General features: G+C 47.7%; 2 protein-coding genes across 3 annotated transcripts; one reads left to right on the plus strand and one right to left on the minus strand.

The window, feature by feature from the left end:
• Positions 1-9,807: 9,807 nt before the first annotated feature.
• LOC125514422 (putative inactive receptor-like protein kinase At3g56050) lies at positions 9,808-12,867 on the plus strand. The gene is made up of 6 exons (XM_048679749.2): positions 9,808-10,258; positions 10,446-10,488; positions 10,933-11,423; positions 11,518-11,708; positions 11,816-11,948; positions 12,031-12,867. Exons 1-6 carry the CDS (start codon positions 10,165-10,167, stop codon positions 12,633-12,635), a joined length of 1,557 nt encoding a protein of 518 aa, XP_048535706.1. The 5' UTR covers positions 9,808-10,164; the 3' UTR covers positions 12,636-12,867.
• On the minus strand, positions 12,866-17,182 carry LOC125514412 (importin subunit beta-1-like). Of its 2 annotated transcripts, none has more exons than XM_048679738.1 (3): positions 17,002-17,182; positions 13,434-15,855; positions 12,866-13,334 (listed from the first exon to the last, which is right to left on the minus strand). In XM_048679738.1, exons 2-3 carry the CDS (start codon positions 15,842-15,844, stop codon positions 13,139-13,141), a joined length of 2,607 nt encoding a protein of 868 aa, XP_048535695.1. In that variant the 5' UTR covers positions 15,845-15,855; positions 17,002-17,182; the 3' UTR covers positions 12,866-13,138. The 2 variants fall into 2 exon arrangements, with proteins under 2 accessions (XP_048535695.1, XP_048535685.1); XM_048679728.2 differs by having other exon boundaries at positions 13,434-15,860.
• Positions 17,183-17,461: the final 279 nt, after the last annotated feature.

Genomic DNA, 17,461 nt, shown 5'->3' on the forward strand with positions numbered 1-17,461 from the left:
AGAGATTAGGAACTTTTTAGTCTCTGGAAACAAACAAGGAAGAATTTTTCAGGGACTAGAGACTTTTTAGTTGAGATTAGAAAAAATCAGAACCAATCACCACCTAATCCTCAATTTCTCTGAATAGAATTAGAGTGGGACAGTTGCCGCATGTCTTTTGCAGCCTTGGCCCACACATGTTCTTGCCTTGTCCCGGAGAAAAAAGTAGCAGTACTGCGACTTTTTCCTGAATCTATCTGAAGATTGCGATAGACATTTACAGTCCAAGTGTGATCGAGTTATATGCTCCCTTAATAAATTGATGGGCTAATCAATTTAATCAAGGCCGATATCGGTCACCAAACGAGTGATGTTTCAGTTTTATCTGCCGTGGTTAATGAGAGGGCACAAGGCAGTGCTTGGCAACGGAGTAATTGCAATCGTTCTCATATACTTCCTCCGGTCCTTTTTACTTTGCATATTAGGTTTGTTTTAAGTCAATCTCATCCAACTTTGATCAAATTTATATAAAAAATTATAGACATTCACATAACAACACCAATATCATTAGATTCATCTTGGAATATATTTTCATATTATATTTATTAGATATTATAGATGCTAATAATTTCTAATATAAATTTGGTCAAATTTAGCAAAGTTTAACTTTTGACAAATTCAATGTGCAGAGTAAAAAGGACCGGAGGGAGTAACAAGGGAAGAGCCACACAAAATTCCAAGCAGCACTCAATTCCACAAGATTATAATTCTACCAGGGGAAATAATTCTTATGGCGGTGAAATAAGATTACTCATAGTGAAGAGTAACCTATACTAAAAGCGTGTTGCGCGCTTCCTTGCGCCGGCTCCTCCCTTGCGCCTCCTGCCCATCGACAACCCTGGCGCACACACACCGATCACTTACCAAGAGGGCCCACCAAGTGGTAAATCCCTCCACACAGCCCAGGAGAAGCCGGGTCAAAATTGAGATACACAATTCAAAATTAGCAATCTCACTTGATTGTGAGGCTTCTAAATTAGGGAGCATAGTGATATACTCCCTCCGTTTTTAAATATAAATCTTTTTAGAGATTTCATTATAGTTTACACACGATTGTGTATAGACGTAGTTTAGAGTGTAGATTCACTCATTTTGCTCCGTACATAGTCTTATTGGAATCTCTAAAAAGACTTGTATTTAGGAACGAAGGGAGTAGGAGACTAGTAGTGTTATGCAGCCCATATTCATACGAGTGTATCCGTTAGCTCAACACCAAAAAGCTATATAATATTTCTATTGGTTCTGATACTATATTAAGCTATATAACACCAAAAAGTTTAACCATATGAGTGAGTGAGAGAGAGAGAGGACCTCATTGTGCTCCAACAGTTCCCTGTTTATATTTATAAAAGAAACTTCTAATGTATTTTAAAGTCGGCTCCATAGGATCCCGATTTGTTAAAAAAGGAGAAGGTTGTCCAGTTAATTTGTTCTGCGTTGAACTGAATTATGCATGCATAGCCCAATCTCATGTTTGAAATGAGTGATTATAACCAGTAAGTGCTACTACTCGTGGGTTTTCTTTTCCTTGAGAGAAATTCTCATGGTTTGTGTGCATTACGTGACGCGAGAGTAAGAGCATCTCTAGTGGCTTGTGCAAATGGTGGTCTATACCAAATTTAGACTACCACATGCCAAAAAAACGTCTTCAGTGGCTTGTCTATTGCGTCGTCTAAAATTTAGACAATGTCCAAACTAGCTACCCGTCGTCCACATTTGGACAACCAAGCCACAATGTCTAAACCAAAAATGTTGACTCATGAGCTCAGCCATTCACCAATTCGGAGCAATTGGAGGACGTCGGCAGGGAGGCGGCCGCGCCGGCGCTGGACACGGAGGCCGTTGCGCCTGGACCGCCGCCTCATCAGGGTTGAACCTGTTGCTATTGTTTATTTCTCGTAAATTATATAGGGTGTTGCTAGTGTTGAACCTAAAATAATTTCGCGGGCTGGTTTATTTTCTCCTTTATATGTCTTGCGGATGAAAAAAATAAATGAGAACAACTCAGAAATGACCAACATAAGATTTTTAGAAAATATAGCTGCTATAAGATACTATTAAAATATATGAAAGAGAATATAGACATCATGTATATAGACAATCCGCTGGAAAACTTAGGTTGTCTAAAAGAAAATCTTTTTACACCATTATATATATGTAGATATAAACTATCAAATTTAGACAAGCCACTAGGGATGCTCTAAGGGCAATGGCCAGTCAGCCCATCGATCGAAAGCTTTCACTGATAGTTGTACTTTCCTTTCTAAACTAATATAAAAATATTTAAATCACTAAAGTAATGATCTAAATGCTTTTGTATTTATTTACGGAGGGAGTACTTACATACTTAGATGGCGATCGATTTTATAATTTTTGAGACTGCATCTGCATGGAGATGGGCAACCAACCGTCGTTCACCGTTAGACCTACCGCATGCTAATTAAATACGTGCAGGCTACGTACCCTTATCTACGGAGGTCTTAGCTGAAAGCTAAGTTAACAAGTACGTATCCACTCCAATCATCTACCACTACTACTAATTGACATGGAGTTAACGAATGCTAACCGTTTGTGTACGGCGGAGAGGGAGAAGGGAGAAGGCGACGTGTATGTCTCGGTCCGTATGGCTACACATGCATGTGGCGGGCGGGCGAGCGATCTCCATCGACGCGCGACCACCCAGCTAGCTAGCTGCATGGTCGAGGCCCGAGGGAGACCAGTCACCCGACGGAGGCTTGTACTCTTCCCGCTCGCTCAACGGAGCCATCCGACGACATATGTACCGTACTGACATGCAAGAGGTGTACGCAGGTTACACCCCCAAATGGTGCATGTCCTTTTAGCAGGTGATTGATCGACTGCGAGGGCGTTTTAATTAGGTGGCCTAATAGTGATAGCTAGGGGATGGTTCATCAGAATTCAAACAGAGCAAACCGTACGTCGATGCCAACGAGAGATGGGAGGTCGTTGAAAATAATAGTCCAGGGATCGAGTGCCTTTTTGAAAAAATTGGTCATGATCTTACCTGATTACTACTGCGCGCCGGTGAGGATCGAGGGGGTGAGCGGCGCGGTCGGGAGAGAGTCGGCGGCGTTCGGTTTCCTCATTCTCTTTTGACGTACTACGTCGCAGCGGCTGCTGAGAGCTTTGCTTTTAGGTGTGAAATGCGTGACCTACACTCTAGCTCCTTCTCGCCCTGTTGCACTTTGCACCATCTACCTACCGTGCTGCTCTTGCCGGGCTGAACCTGGCTGGGTGTCTTTCGGTAGCGCATCCCCTTCAGCTAACTGGCATGGACAACGGCAAAACGGTCGAGGATTCGGCTTGGTTTTTTTTTCCCACCGTAATCTTGCTACGTACTCCCATCCTACATTCTAAAATATGTTTATATACATTCGTATGTAGTTTGTAATTAAATCTCTTAAAAAACTTATATTTAGAATGGAGGGAGTAGTTTCTCTAATGGATATACAACTAGGGGCGAAAATAACACACAAGCTCGAGAGATAAACGAGTACTTGTTACTGTTTTTATGAAAATGATCCTGATATATTATAAAAGTTCATCAAAATTACAAAGCGTCTCAAACATAATAAAAATTTACACCGAGGTGCCAGAAATATTGAATAACCACTACCGCCGCCATAATGAGCCGTCGGCGCATCAACATCGCATCTCCCTTACTGCAGCCAGCTTGACCTTGTCAATAACAGTTGAAAAGTTTTCGTGCATGTATCCCTAATTAAGGATCAGTGGCCTAATGCCGTAGTCGTCGTGAATGAACTCTTAAATCGATCGGAAGCACCTGAGACCAAAACTCATCGCCGCAACGCGACAAGAAACCCTAACATCGTCGCCCCAACGAGACAACAGGAATCTACTAGGAGCTCCATTGATTGTGTCTAGACGAACGAACTTGATGAGAATAGAGCATGGGAGACAAACTCGAGGACAAAGCACCGCCAACTTCTTGAGCGCCACACCTGCAAGGTCTAAAGAAACTCTAACCTAAACTACTGGCAGGATCGAGGCACCGGAATTTCCATCACCGCCACCGACCGCGAAAGCGACATGCAAAGAGAAGGCGAATCCACGTGCTCGCCGGACAAGCATGAAGAGAACAAGTTTGCTGAAGATTTAACTCATTAGCCAAATGAGTTTACCGAGAGTTAATACAGTTAGTGCATCTTAGAAGGCATCTGTCTAATTTCAACCACCATATGCCCATGGATATGTTCGGACATGCTCGCGGGTAGCAAAAGACCGTGCCAAAAATCCCCTTGGGGAGGTTTGAGGACTGTCTTGAATATTCGCTTCGTTTAAAAAAAGAAAGGGGATCATTGTTTTCTTGTACTACTTTTTACAGCTACAAAAGCATCTCCTCGATTGTATAGATACATGATCTTTGGCACTCCCATGAATATGCAGTATTGTACGTAATAATACAGTTTTGCTACTGAGACTTCGTTATTTTTATTTTTATTTTGAAACAAGGCAAAAGATTTACCATTTTCATTGATTAAAGGAGAAGGTTTAAGACAGATGACCGCAAAGCGGGAAACAAATATCTACTCTCGCGACATTACAATACTCAAGTGGGTGGCACCAGCAATAGCCCAAAAATGGGCCTCCTCTTTTATCTTCGCGATGAGCATCATCGTCGTAGTGGCGGTGTTACGGAAAACCCTTCCATTACGCTCTTTCCAAATCTCCCAAGACATGAGCATGAACAAGGAGGCGGTAGCCTTTCTCTGATCTCCATGCTCAACCACATTTCTAATCCACCATTCTCGAACCGAAACCTTATTTCGCCAGCTCCTCGCCACATCACCATGTATACCAAGCCATGTTGCAATCTCGATCTAGACACGCTAGGAGAACCTACATTGGAAGAGAAGGTGTGCTGCGGTTTTCTGGACTTGCTTGTAAAGCGGGTAAAGGTTGCAGTTCGGCCATCCACGACGGTGCAATCGATTGGTTGTCCAAACTCTATTTTGAATTATAAACCAAGCAAAAAAAATTGCATTTCAGAGGGGCCCAACACTTCCAAATAGCAGCATTCATGATGCTTATCGTGTGTCTCGCAAACTGTGCCATATAGGTCGTCGACGCCGAGTATTCTCCATGAGACGTGAACTTCTATAGGATAGTATCATGCGCACCATTGTTGAGAGTAACAAAGGATATCTTTTCCCATAGCAAGGCGAACTCCTGGATATGCTCCATGGTGAGCCCATGATGGATATCAATCTGACTAACCCAATAATTATTGAGGAGAGCTTTTTGGACCGAGGTAGATTTCTATTCTGAGAGGTCAAATATCTTTGGGGCAATATCTTTGGGTCTCATGCCGTTGAGCCAAGATGATTCCCAGAACTTTGCCTTACATCCGTTTCCAACACTAACCGTGGTGGTTGCCACAAACTGGTCTCTATCATCATCATTGCACGCTGTTCCCGTCCCAGCCCAAGTCTTGGCGGGGTCAGCCCACTCATACCAAAGCCATCGCAGTCGAAGGACAGTATCAAACTTCTCAAGGTTGAGGATGCCCAAACCACCGAAGATCTTGGGCTTGCGGACGAGTTCCCAGTTGACCTTACATTTTCCACCGGTCACTTTATCGCAACCCGCCCAAAGATAGGCATGCCGCAAGCTGTAAATCTTCTTCCTCACTTCCGCCGGCAAATGCAGGGGTGTAATATGATATATAGCAATGGCGGTAAGCACTGCCTTGACCAAGACGACACGGCCTGGCATGGCCACATGTTTGGCAACCCAAGGTGGTAGTTTCCCCGCAACTTTATCCTCTAAGAATTGAAAGTGAATCCTCTTAAGAATTGAAAGGGGAAGCCCCAAATATCTCATAGGGAAGGTGGAGCGAACCGCTGGGAAGGCTTGCAGGACGTCATCAAGGTCAATGTTACCGCAGCGAATGGGCGCAACTACACTTTTGGCACAATTAGTGACCAATCATGTAACATCACCAAAGGATGCAAGAGTTGAAGCCAGGAACTGAATGTCATTTTTTATTGGGGTAATGAAAATGGCAGCATCATCGGCATAAAGCGACGCACAGATGGGTCGACCTCTGAGCGGTTGAAGATGACCTTGAGAAGTCGCCTTGGCAAGGATGTGGTGCAATAGGTCAATGTCAAGCACAAATAGCAATGGGGAGAGGGGGTCCCCTTGACGAAGGCCTCGACCATGCCGAATTGGGTCACCGGCAATACCATTGAGCAACACAGCGCGAAGATGCCGAGGAAAGAAGGGCAGAGATCCAATCTCTGAAGCGACTTGGGAAGCCATGGTGGCGCAGCAAATCCATGAAGTAATCCCAGCACACCGAATCAAAAGCATTCTTTATGTCAAGCTTGAAAAGCAAAGTTTGGTGTATTTGTGCGTTGGAAGCGCCTAGCCAAGTTGTGCACATACATAAAATTGTTATGAATACTTCTTTTTTTGATGAAAGCACTCTATGCATTGGATACTAGTTTGTGCATATGAGGAGTGAGCCGTGTGGCCATCATTTTTGCAATGATCTTAGCAATATGATGGATGAGATTAATTGGTCGAAAATCTGAGATGTCCTCTGCACCATCTTTCTTCGGAATGAGAGCTATGTTTTCCGAGTTCAGCCAATTCAAGTTGGAGACATGAAGGCTAGAGAAGTTGTTGATGACCTCCATAATTTTAGGTTGGACTATTCCCCAACACTCTTTGAAGAAGGCTCCGGTGAATCCGTTAGGGCCTGGGGCTTTATCACTAGGGAGGGCAAAGATTGCCGCCTTGACCTCCTCCACCGAGAAAGGCATCGCCAAGTCCGCGAGGTCACAAACTGGAGCAAGGATGGATTCCCAGTTGAGGTCCATAGCACGGGGCACCCCTTCTTTTATGGCCTTCCTAAAGTGTTCTTGTGCAATCATCTTCTTATCCTCGTGGTCTGTGACCCATCCATTGTTATGTTTCAACCGATGAATAAAAAAATTCTTCTTCTCTGGTTGATGTGAAGGTGGAAGAAACGCGTGTTGGCATCACCCTCTTTGAGCAAAGTAACCCAAGAGCTTTGTCCCTTTCTAGCTCTCTCAAGAACGGCAAGGGCCACAATCTTTCTTTTGAGCTTCCTCCGAAGGTCTCTCTACTCAGAGATCAATGTTCTACTCTCTTGGGCCAAATCCAATCTAAGAATGATGTCAAGGGCCATGTGAAGTTGGACCTTATGGTTCGAGAAGATCTTTTTGCTCCAAGTGCGAAGGTGTTGACTAACTCTTTTTAGCTTGTGAAAGAGGATTTGACATGGCTTGACATGGGGGACTCTCTCATTCCAAGCATCTTGAACAGTCTTCTTGAAGTTAGGCATCTTGATCCAAAAGTTTTCAAAGTGGAAGCATTTTGGCCGGGAGGGCCCCGCATCACTAGCAAGGAGTAGAGGACAGTGGTCGGACAATGAAGATGACAATGCGTGGAGAAGGTGGGAGCCAAACTGAATGTCCCAATCTTCATTGCAAAAGAAGCTATCAAGTTTGCTCATGGTCTGGTTTACTTGCTCATTGCTCCATGTGAATTTCCTATTCTGCAAGTGTATCTCCTTTAGCTCACAAGCATTGAGGGCGTTGCGGAAGCGGACAATACGGCTGCGATCGACATCTGTACGGTTCTTATCTCTGGCCCGATAGACTTGGTTGAAGTCATCGGTGACAATCCATCTCGTGCCAACAGGAGGTTTTTGTCCAACCATTTCAAGGAAAAAGGCATCCTTCAAATTGCCTCTAGTAGGGCCATACACGGTTGTGATTTGGAAGGATGTGTTTGAGCCAATGATAGTCACCATGGCCGAGAGGAAGAAGTCCCCAAAGCTCACATTATCAATCTTGACTAGGTCTTCATTCCATAATAGAAGAATTCCTCCACGGGTGCCATTCGCGGGCCGCTCAGTGGAACTTTTCAGACGATGGCTGCCGAGGAAAGTAGCAATAAAAGGATCCACGGCTGCAAGCTTGGTTTCTTGAAGACATACAATGTTGCAAGAAGTGGAGGCGATGGTTTCATGTACAGTAGAACGACGGTCTGGGCAGTTCAATCCACGAACATTCCAATTCAAAATGCATAAGTTGTTATCTTCCATTAGAAACTAACAATACATCAATCATCAGTGTAGAAACATTATCATGCCATCGTCGTGGCCTCCTCACTTCCCATGGCATGTAGGTCTGGGGCCGTGTCGCCACCATGCTCAACTAGAGCGTCTTCGACAACAGTGGCCAGGCCACAGTCAAGCTTGAATAGTGCACGCAAAGCCGCCACCACAATGTCTGGCAGTTTACCATTGAACAACGCGACATACTTGTTGATGGCCTCCTCGGTCATCATTTCACCTTCCTCTATGATACCCAGCCTTTGGCAAAGCAGCTTCTCCGCTAATTTTGCGATAGCATCGATCGGTTCTTGGCCTGGAGCCGCGGGCTGCTGCGTCCCACTGTGAAACTGGAGATACCAACCAAGGTCTTCCTTCTTGTTGGTGGCCTTGGCAGGGTTGATCTTGGCGTTGGCGATGGCAGCAGGGCCTGCTGACAAGGCACAAAGATGGGGATGCTCTGCTCTAGCTGGTCGGAGCAGTCCTCCTGGGAGCTTTGAGGAGCAGAGACGACCCTCGCTGGCAAACTTGGGATCGGAGAAGTTCTGGACAGGCGAAGCAAGCCAGAAGGGCGCGTCGGGGTGCAGCCATCCAGAAGAGGCGGCGATGGCTGCAACAGATTAGTCGGCCCATTGCGTGTTGGCGACCTCATTCTTCTGATAGAAGGCGTCCACGGCGGGGAGGTGGTGGGCGTTCGCAGTACAAAGACAGGGGTGCACGTCGGGCTGTCGGTGGATGGAGTCGCGCCCAAAGAGGAGCCTGTAGTCGAGGAGGTTGCACGGCGCATGAGACGAGGGCGGCGAGCAAGAAGGCCAGACCAGTGGCGTGTTCGACGCAGGCAATCCCAGACCCGGGTTCACGCAATGCAGCCAATCAGGAGCAGTTGAGGAAGGGCGCAGCTCAATGATGTCCTGGAATGTAGTGCAAGGAGAAGGCGGTGATCTTTCGTTGCTCCCAGAGCTAGCTGACGAAGGTCTCAGCTCGATGATGTCTCAGTGAGTAGTGCGCGGAGAAGGCAGCGGTGACCGACCACGAGTCTCAATGTTGTGCGGGCTGGTACTGTTGTTTCTTCGGCGCACGCTCCTATGTCTCAGTCGATACTATAGTCTTTTAATTTCGTATGGACATTCGTGCAAAAAATTCTTTTCACTTTTTTCTTTTTTTTTCTTACTCCCTCCGGTCCTTTTTAGTCTGTATATAAGTTTTGACTCAAGTCAAAGCATCTCTACTTTGACCAAACTTATTCAAAAAAGAATCAACATTTACAATGTCAAATCAACATAGTTAGATTCATTACGAATGTAGTTTCACGGAATATATATTTAGTATAGTAAATGTTGATAGTTTTTAATATATATTTGATCAAACTTTATAATGTTTGGCTTGACCAAAACCTAATACGCGGAGTAAAAAGGACCGAAGGAAGTATTATACTATATCATTTGACTAAGATTTGATTAAATCTCAGTCGACTAAGATCTAGCCACATCCAGATGAGAGCCCGTCTATGAAACCACGGTAGGTGGTGCTCGGCCGAGTGAACCCGACCGCTCACGTTAGCGCATCCCCGCCGCGACAGACGGCGACGCATTTAGCCTTGTTTTCACCTGGAGCCGTCCAATGCGGCAGTCGGTAGACTGGACTCCGAGACCGAGAGTGGGCACGCACGGACGCGCGTCGTACCGCTCTAATCCGAACGGAGCCAAGCAAGCAGGATTTCATCGGTGCGTGCCGTGGGCGGCGTGGCATTCGGTGGTCACGCCCCCAGCAAAACAACAAGCCATCGTCGAGGCCCCCCTCCCTCCCTCCTCTCCTTCCAGGTGGCCGCGCGCCCAATATCCTCCCTGCTCCTCGCTCCTTGCTCGGTTATCCGCCTCTTGACCCCGAGCCTTCCTCCTCTCCCCTCCCTCGCGCCATCGCTCCATCATATTGTGCCGCGCGCTTGACCAGCCCAGGCCCCTCTCCCCGTTTCGGAGCTCCATCCGTGTCGATCCATGGGGAGGCTGTGCTGCGCGGCGGCTGCGCTGCTGCTGCTGCTCGCCTGCCTCAGTTTCAGCCTTGGCGCCTGCAGCTCCGATGCTCAGCGAGGTATGTCGGTGTGTGTGCCTCTGCTGCAGTGCTGCTGCTGAAGAAACATTGCTGCTATTTGATTCTTGTGCGTGTTCATGTCATTGGAGCAAGCTTCTTCCCTTTTTTTAGTTTACTTGCTTGTTTTTGTTTCTTTAAAGTTGAGATGTATAGTGATGGTAATTAAGTACGAACTCTCTCACTGTAGGATGGGTGAACGACCGGGAGGAAGATGCACGCCCCGCAGACAGGTGAGATCTCTCTCACCATACCTTTCATGTTCTGTGCAGGAAGGCTCTGAATTTCAGTGTCACTGGGAGGAAATAGAGTGTAAAATCTCGTGAAAGCCATTATAGTAGTAGCATGAAATCTTCCTTCGTCTAGGCAGAGTAGCTTGGAAACTTCTTCATCTGCATGTTTCGTGTTTCGTCATCGCAACATTCCACTCTCCATTTTAAATTCGCAAGGAAAACGATTAAAAAACACTTAAAATACTGCAAAAACATTCTTCGCGGCCATCTTCTCAGATTGCATCGCATGGATAAACACCAATAAGATCTGAGGTGGGAATGGCGTGTCGGCTGTCAGAGACGGACAGCTGAACCACCGAGCAACCCCGGTTGGTGCATGTCCGTCGTCCAATTGTTCTTCACCGCTTCTGCTCACTCCCATCTGCCGACTCCAATCATTGGCAGGCGTGTAGTCCAGGCGGTACACATCCGAGAAGCTCTGCCACAACCAACCAGGTACAGTTCCAAGCAGTCGACGGCGTTCCCGCAGTGGCCACCCTGGCCATGGGCACCGGCACCGACGCCGACGCCGAGTTCTCCGCCGTTGCAGGGTGCTGGCTCCCCGTCAAGCGCCCCCGCACCGTCGCCGGAGGTCGCCAAGCCTCTGGCAGTGCCGCCTCGGGACGTCGAGAAGCCTGCGCACAGCATCACGGTGCCACCGATGCCAGCCACGGTGGTGGCCCACGGCGCTGCAGCGGTCGGAGAACCGTCGACTGAGGCGGCGGGGCACGCTCCTACCAGGCGGCGTGTCTATGTCATCGCCGGAGCAGGAGCTTCCCTCCTTGTGGCCATTTCGGCGGCGCTGTTCGTCCTGTGCTACCGGTCCAATAAGGTGGTCACCGTCAGGCCGTGGGCGACCGGCCTCAGCGGGCAGCTGCAGAAAGCGTTCGTGACAGGTTCGGCTCGCCCCTGAAAACTGTGCCCAAGTTTCCATCTGTGCTGCTACGTGGCTCGCTTCCTTTCTTGGAAGTGATTGGGAGATGGCTGCAGGCGTGCCGTCGCTCAAGAGGTCGGAGCTCCAGGCGGCCTGCGAAGATTTCAGCAACGTCATCGGCTGCCTGTCGGATTACATGATGTACAAGGGGACGCTGTCGAGCGGCGTCGAGATCGCCGTCATATCGACGACGACGAAGTCCGGCAAGGAGTGGTCCAAGCACTGCGAAGCCCAGTTCAGGAAAAAGGTGGCTGCAAAGCTAGGATGAAACTGAACAAATTAGATAGTATTACCCTGAAAATAAATAGACTTACCTTAATGAACTTAGTAATGATGGGCATTGTACTGTTTCAGATAACAAGCCTGTCCAGAGTTAACCACAAGAACTTTGTGAACCTGCTGGGCTACTGCCAGGAAGAGCAGCCGTTCACAAGGATGATGGTGTTCGAGTATGCTCCAAACGGCACCCTCTTCGACCATCTCCATGGTAAGATTAATGGAGTTTCATCCATCAGACGTTTTTACAAGAGCTGTAGCAGATTAACTAACAATGGTGTGGTTCGCTGCAGTGAGGGAAGACGGTCACCTGGACTGGCCGACGAGGCTGCGGGTGGCGGTGGGGATCGCCTACTGCCTGGAGCACATGCACCAGCTGAGCCCGCCGGAGATCCTCAAGACGCTCGACACGTCCACCGTGTACCTGACCGACGACTTCGCGGCCAAGATTGCGGACGTCTTCTTCTGCTCGGACGACGCCTCGTCGACAAGGGCGGAGATGGCGAGCCTGCAGTCCCTCCTGGCTCTGTCCGACAGGGAGAGCGTTGTGTACAGCTACGGCATGGTGCTGCTGGAGATCATGTCCGGCAGGTTCACGGCGTCGGCCGGCGGCCTGCTGGAGGGCTGGGCGGCGAGCTTCCTCCGAGGGGAGAGGCAGCTGAGGGACGTCATGGACCCTGGCCTGAGCTGGAACGCGCCCCGCCAGGCCGAGACCGTCAACAGGCTGGACGGCGTGATACGGTCCTGCACCGACCGGGAGGCGAGGCGGCGACCCGCGATGGCAGAGGTGGCGAGGCGGCTGAGGGAGATCACGGCCATGCCGCCGGAGGCGGCCACCCCCAAGGTGTCGCCGCTGTGGTGGGCGGAGCTGGAGATCATCTCCACCGAGGCCACCTGAAGGAGCTGAGCATACAGGTTTGCTACAAGAGTTCGTATACCAACAGTTGAAATCGCAGTGTGTGCAAGTGGTGTAGCATAGCATAGTGACAAAGGTGTGCTTGTATTTTCGCTTCACTACAGACCTTGTAGTTTGTCCAGATTTTGTAACCAGACTGCCTCAGTGCATACTGCAGCTCGCAGAAACACCATGCAGAAGAGACATCAGCAGCAGCATAGCATGCATGCAAGTACGCAACACAAACGAGTAGAATACAATAATAAGTTTAGCTGTTCAAGACGTCCAATGCCCATAAACCCCACTGCCGTCGAATGTGACGCATAACGACTTGACAGACTGAAAATAATAAACCACCACAGAAAACATCTACGACAATGTTCCTACGACTGACTGACGCTATACTTTGGTACCCTTCTGTTCATCTGAACCAAACCCAAACGGAGTTTGGCGCAGCAACAAAACCAAACATCCACCATAACAGACGACGCAAGATAATTTCTCGTCTAGGAGACTATCGCTTGGTTTATCATCCCCTGGGTCCATGACGCCGTCTCCCTGACTTCATCATCCAAATCGAGGCACTCCCTCAGGAACTCAACGTGGAAGAGGTGGCTCTTGAACAGATCCTTCGAGATTGGCCCAAGCGTGTCCGCAAGATCCCCCAGGACAGCAACTGCAGCCTTTGTCACGCTCTCGTCCCTGAAAGTAAACGCATGCATATATATAATGTTAAGCAAGAGAACCAATCACCCATGTAATAATGTAACAAAAAAGAAAGGCGAGAGAAATGACATGGACCTGCTCCGATCTTTGTAGACAGCTTCAGTGAACTGCAACAGATGTCCTGCATAAGGTATCATCAGCTGAGCTTTTGCGCCCTTTATGCCCTGTAGTATGCCAGAGTACGCCTCAAATATTCCCCGTCTGAGCTGGTTACCATAATCAACCATATCCTCATCATTTTGATCCAAAACAACAAGAAGCTCAGCCGCCCCTTGAAGCATTGGCATAGCATACGGCAGGTACTTCTCAAAATTCTCACCGATGGCAAGAGCAATGTCTCCAAAGCATGAGAAAATCGGAGGCTTGACAGACCTGTTGAGCTGTGAGTTTGAGAGATCCTTGAGAAGCACAGTCATGATCCCATCACAGAAGGGCAAAATTTTATCTTCCAAGGCACGGCAAATATCACCCACCACCCCTACAGAGATGGAGCATACTTGGTATTCTTCATAATTCTGCAAGCCTGCCTCAAGGTACTTGAAAAACTCAGGCATGTATTTCACAAAATCTGGACCTGTGGCATAAGCAAGAGCACCAATGGCAAGCATTGCTTCTTCATGTACAGTAGCACTGTGGCAGGCAAAGACGCGGAGAAACAGAAGCATCAGCTGATCAGCAGTCTGTGCAATTATGGACTTTGCATCTGAGCTGCTCAGTTTCTGGATAATGACCTGCAGTACACCACACAGCAAAGCCTGCAGATCGCTTTGCTTCTCCTTGTCGCCTGATGAAAATATTTGGTGATCAAATGTCAGGTTCAATCTTCTCATGATCTCCTGCAATAACTGGCCTATAATGCTTGAAGTTTCGGGTATGTTACTGACTCTTACAATCTCATTCAGCGCTTCATAAGCAGATGCACGAAGCCTCACATGGGTCATATCACCACGATCCGCGGCAGTAAGGAGTGCAGCAATAACATTAGGAAGATAAGGTGTAAGCAAAGATGAGGCCGGCTCTGCATCTTCATAACCTTGGGCAAGAAAATATATGGCTCCACAGACTTTCTCAGCCACATTTGGAACATCTTTGCTACTCTCTAGCAGCACAGCCATGATACGAGGAAGGTTTGCATTTGATATGATTGGATTAGTACTGCATGGAGAATGCAAAAGCTCAAATACCCGTCCAAGAGTCCATGCAGTGGTGTCTTTTACCTGGCTGTTTGGATCATTCATTGTATTGAGCAAGAAATCAAGTCCGGCCTGTACCAGGGGAGCAAGTTTCTCAAGGGATGGGCCATCAAGGATAGAACCAAATGCAAAAGTGGCTGCCTCACGACAACGCCAGTCTGGCTTTGTGATGTTAGCTTCCACAAATGGCATCACAAGAGGGACAATTGCATCACCAACAGTTCTAGCAATGAGTCCAAGGCATGTTCCGCCACTCATGGAAATGTTCCAAGCATTATCATCTTGCTCTTGATCTTCCTCTTGCTTCAACAGAGTTTCTAGCAGCATTGGAACAAGTGAAGGGAGGGCCTTCTCAATGAAGCGATAATTTACAGTTGAGTTAGCATCATCAGATCCCTCATATTCCTCTTGGAGTTCAATCTCTTCCTCACAAATAGTACTCCAGAACTCAACAGCCTGCAGTGCAACTGGTTCCTCATCTCCTTTGACAGCATTAGCTGTCAGGTTGAATATGGTTTGCATATAAGGATCTAAGTGCACATAATATGTGGATGCAATTGCCACAAGGCATTCAAAGGCTGCCTGTCTGATCTCCACTTCCTTAGATACAGCAGTATCACAAATTACCTTCATTATAAAGGTCCTCTCCATCTCATTTGCAAAGTTGCTCTCAGCAAAGTCAAGAGCATTATACAGAGCTTTAACTGCTGCAAGACGGACTTCAGAGCTTAGCTCTGTCTGGTTCATCCCCTGAACCACAGCAGTCAGAACAGCGTTCACTTGATCCTGCTCCAAGTGCTCAGGAGGAATCTCCTCACACACATACCCCAATGCTTCTAGAGTTGCTTGCTTTAGTGGCGCAGAGGCCCCAGGCTGCGTCATGTTGCTCAATAATTTGGCAATGAGGTCTTGCCATTCCCGACGGGGTATCTCAATGGATGCAATCTTTGCAATGACTTGTGATGACGTCTGCCGCGCATCACCCACCGAAGATCCTAGTGTTATCAGCAATGACTCCTTAATCTGCAATTTGATCGAGTGATCCAAGCTGACCCATTGTTGAGTCAGCAGCTCCTTCTTTGCAGAATCCTTTGCGTCCAGTGAGTTCTTAAGGATAATACCAGCAAGTCTTCTAGACTCTGGTGGTCTTTCATCATTCGATAACTCCACTGACAAGGATAGGAGGAAGTTGGGAAGATTCTGCTCCTGGAACTGCTTGATGTTGCCTTCTGCTGCTGAGCGAAGGTTGCCATCTGGAGACTGGGCAGCTAGCAGAATCTGAGTGATATCCATGGCTGTTGCACCTGACCTGGCAAATATTGGAAGACCAGATTGTATCAGTTAGCCAGACAAATATGGGAGGAACAGACTGTGTCAGTCAGCAACATTCAAGGATAAAGCATCTAAGTACAAATACAAATTAAAACAAAATAGCACTTGTGAGCTGTCCTAGATCTACAGGCTACTGACCAGTTTCATGTAGCTTAGTGTTCTTCCACAAGTAAAATTAAGAAAGGCTTGACAACCACATAATGCAGTTACACGGTTAATCAAAAAATAGTTTTGCTAAAATACAGTTACAGGATGCAAAAAACATCTACCACAAATGAAACAACGCATTCATAAGATAGTTACCGTTACTTCAGTAGATAGGTACTGTTTATCTCTATCAGCGAGACATATTTCCTAGTTAAACAGTTACAAAGGATCTGACCATGCGTTAAGTTTATTTGATTGAGGAGGCATAGCTAAAAAGGCTAAAGAACCCCACCGGTAAACTAGGTATTCATGAGGCAACTGCACACTACATCACCAGGGCTGATTTTGACAAAACCAAACCATATGAAGTTGTTCTACAACCAGATAAATTATGATGCCCCTGAACAATGCTACTGCATGCATGGACAATAAGAGTATACTATTAAGAAAACAAAGTTACAGCAGGGAAATATATGGATACACTGCCAGGACCTTGAACATGTCAAATCAAATTGTACTAATCAACAGCGCTAGATCAATTCAACTAATCCACGGCGGGCTAAGCTATACATACAAATACGCTGGTCGAACCAACTTGGACACAATCCCTGATGCACCTGTAGGATGGCCAACTGGGCTACCACTACCAGGGTAAAGCTCCGATGCGTATATAGGCGGCTTACAATAATACATAAATAAATAAATAAAACGACTACTAGCCCATACGGCTGGTTCCGCCGCCGGCCCACGACGGGGTGCTGCTTCCCGCAGACGCCGCGCGCTTAACCGGCGGTGAGACGGATATAAACAGGGTAAAGTGGAGGAAGGGGAGACCGGACTGGATACTGCGGAGACTGACGGGGTAGGCGGCTAGGGTTAGGGATTGGGGACAAGTCCGAGAGAGATCGGGGATTGATTGAGACAGCGGAAGGAAACAGCGAGAGACCAATCGAGGAAGCGGGAGAGCTTACCAGAAGAACGAATCTGCCGGGGGATGCTTCCGCGCTCGCTCGCTCGCTCGCTCGGCCGCCTCTCCCAGACAAATGGAAGGAGGCTGCGGAGGAGGGAGAGAGGGGAATATAGGCAGCGCCGGCGGCTAGGGTTTAGAGGCGGGAGTCTGGGTTTTGGGGGTGGGCCTCTGGCGGGGAGGGCAGGACGCGTGGTTTAGTACTAGTGGACGCCCTCGATCCGACGGCCCACGCGACCCCCGCCCGGGCCCGACAGGCTTGCTCGATGATCGGACGGTCGACTCGGTGTTGTATTTTCTGTTCTTATAACGACGAAGGAAAAGGTGTCATGTTCTCCTTGAAAAATGACACTTTTTGGATTGGAGGACTTTCTTTTTCCGTGTGGAGTTGATTCGTGAGAATCACCTGATTACTGCACACACACACACGCAATGTTTACTGCTTCAAGATTTGACTATCAATA

The sequence above is a fragment of the Triticum urartu genome, chromosome 1A, assembly GCF_056163025.1.
Source record: "Triticum urartu cultivar PI428250 chromosome 1A, HENAU_Tu73, whole genome shotgun sequence".
Lineage (NCBI taxonomy): Eukaryota > Viridiplantae > Streptophyta > Magnoliopsida > Poales > Poaceae > Triticum > Triticum urartu.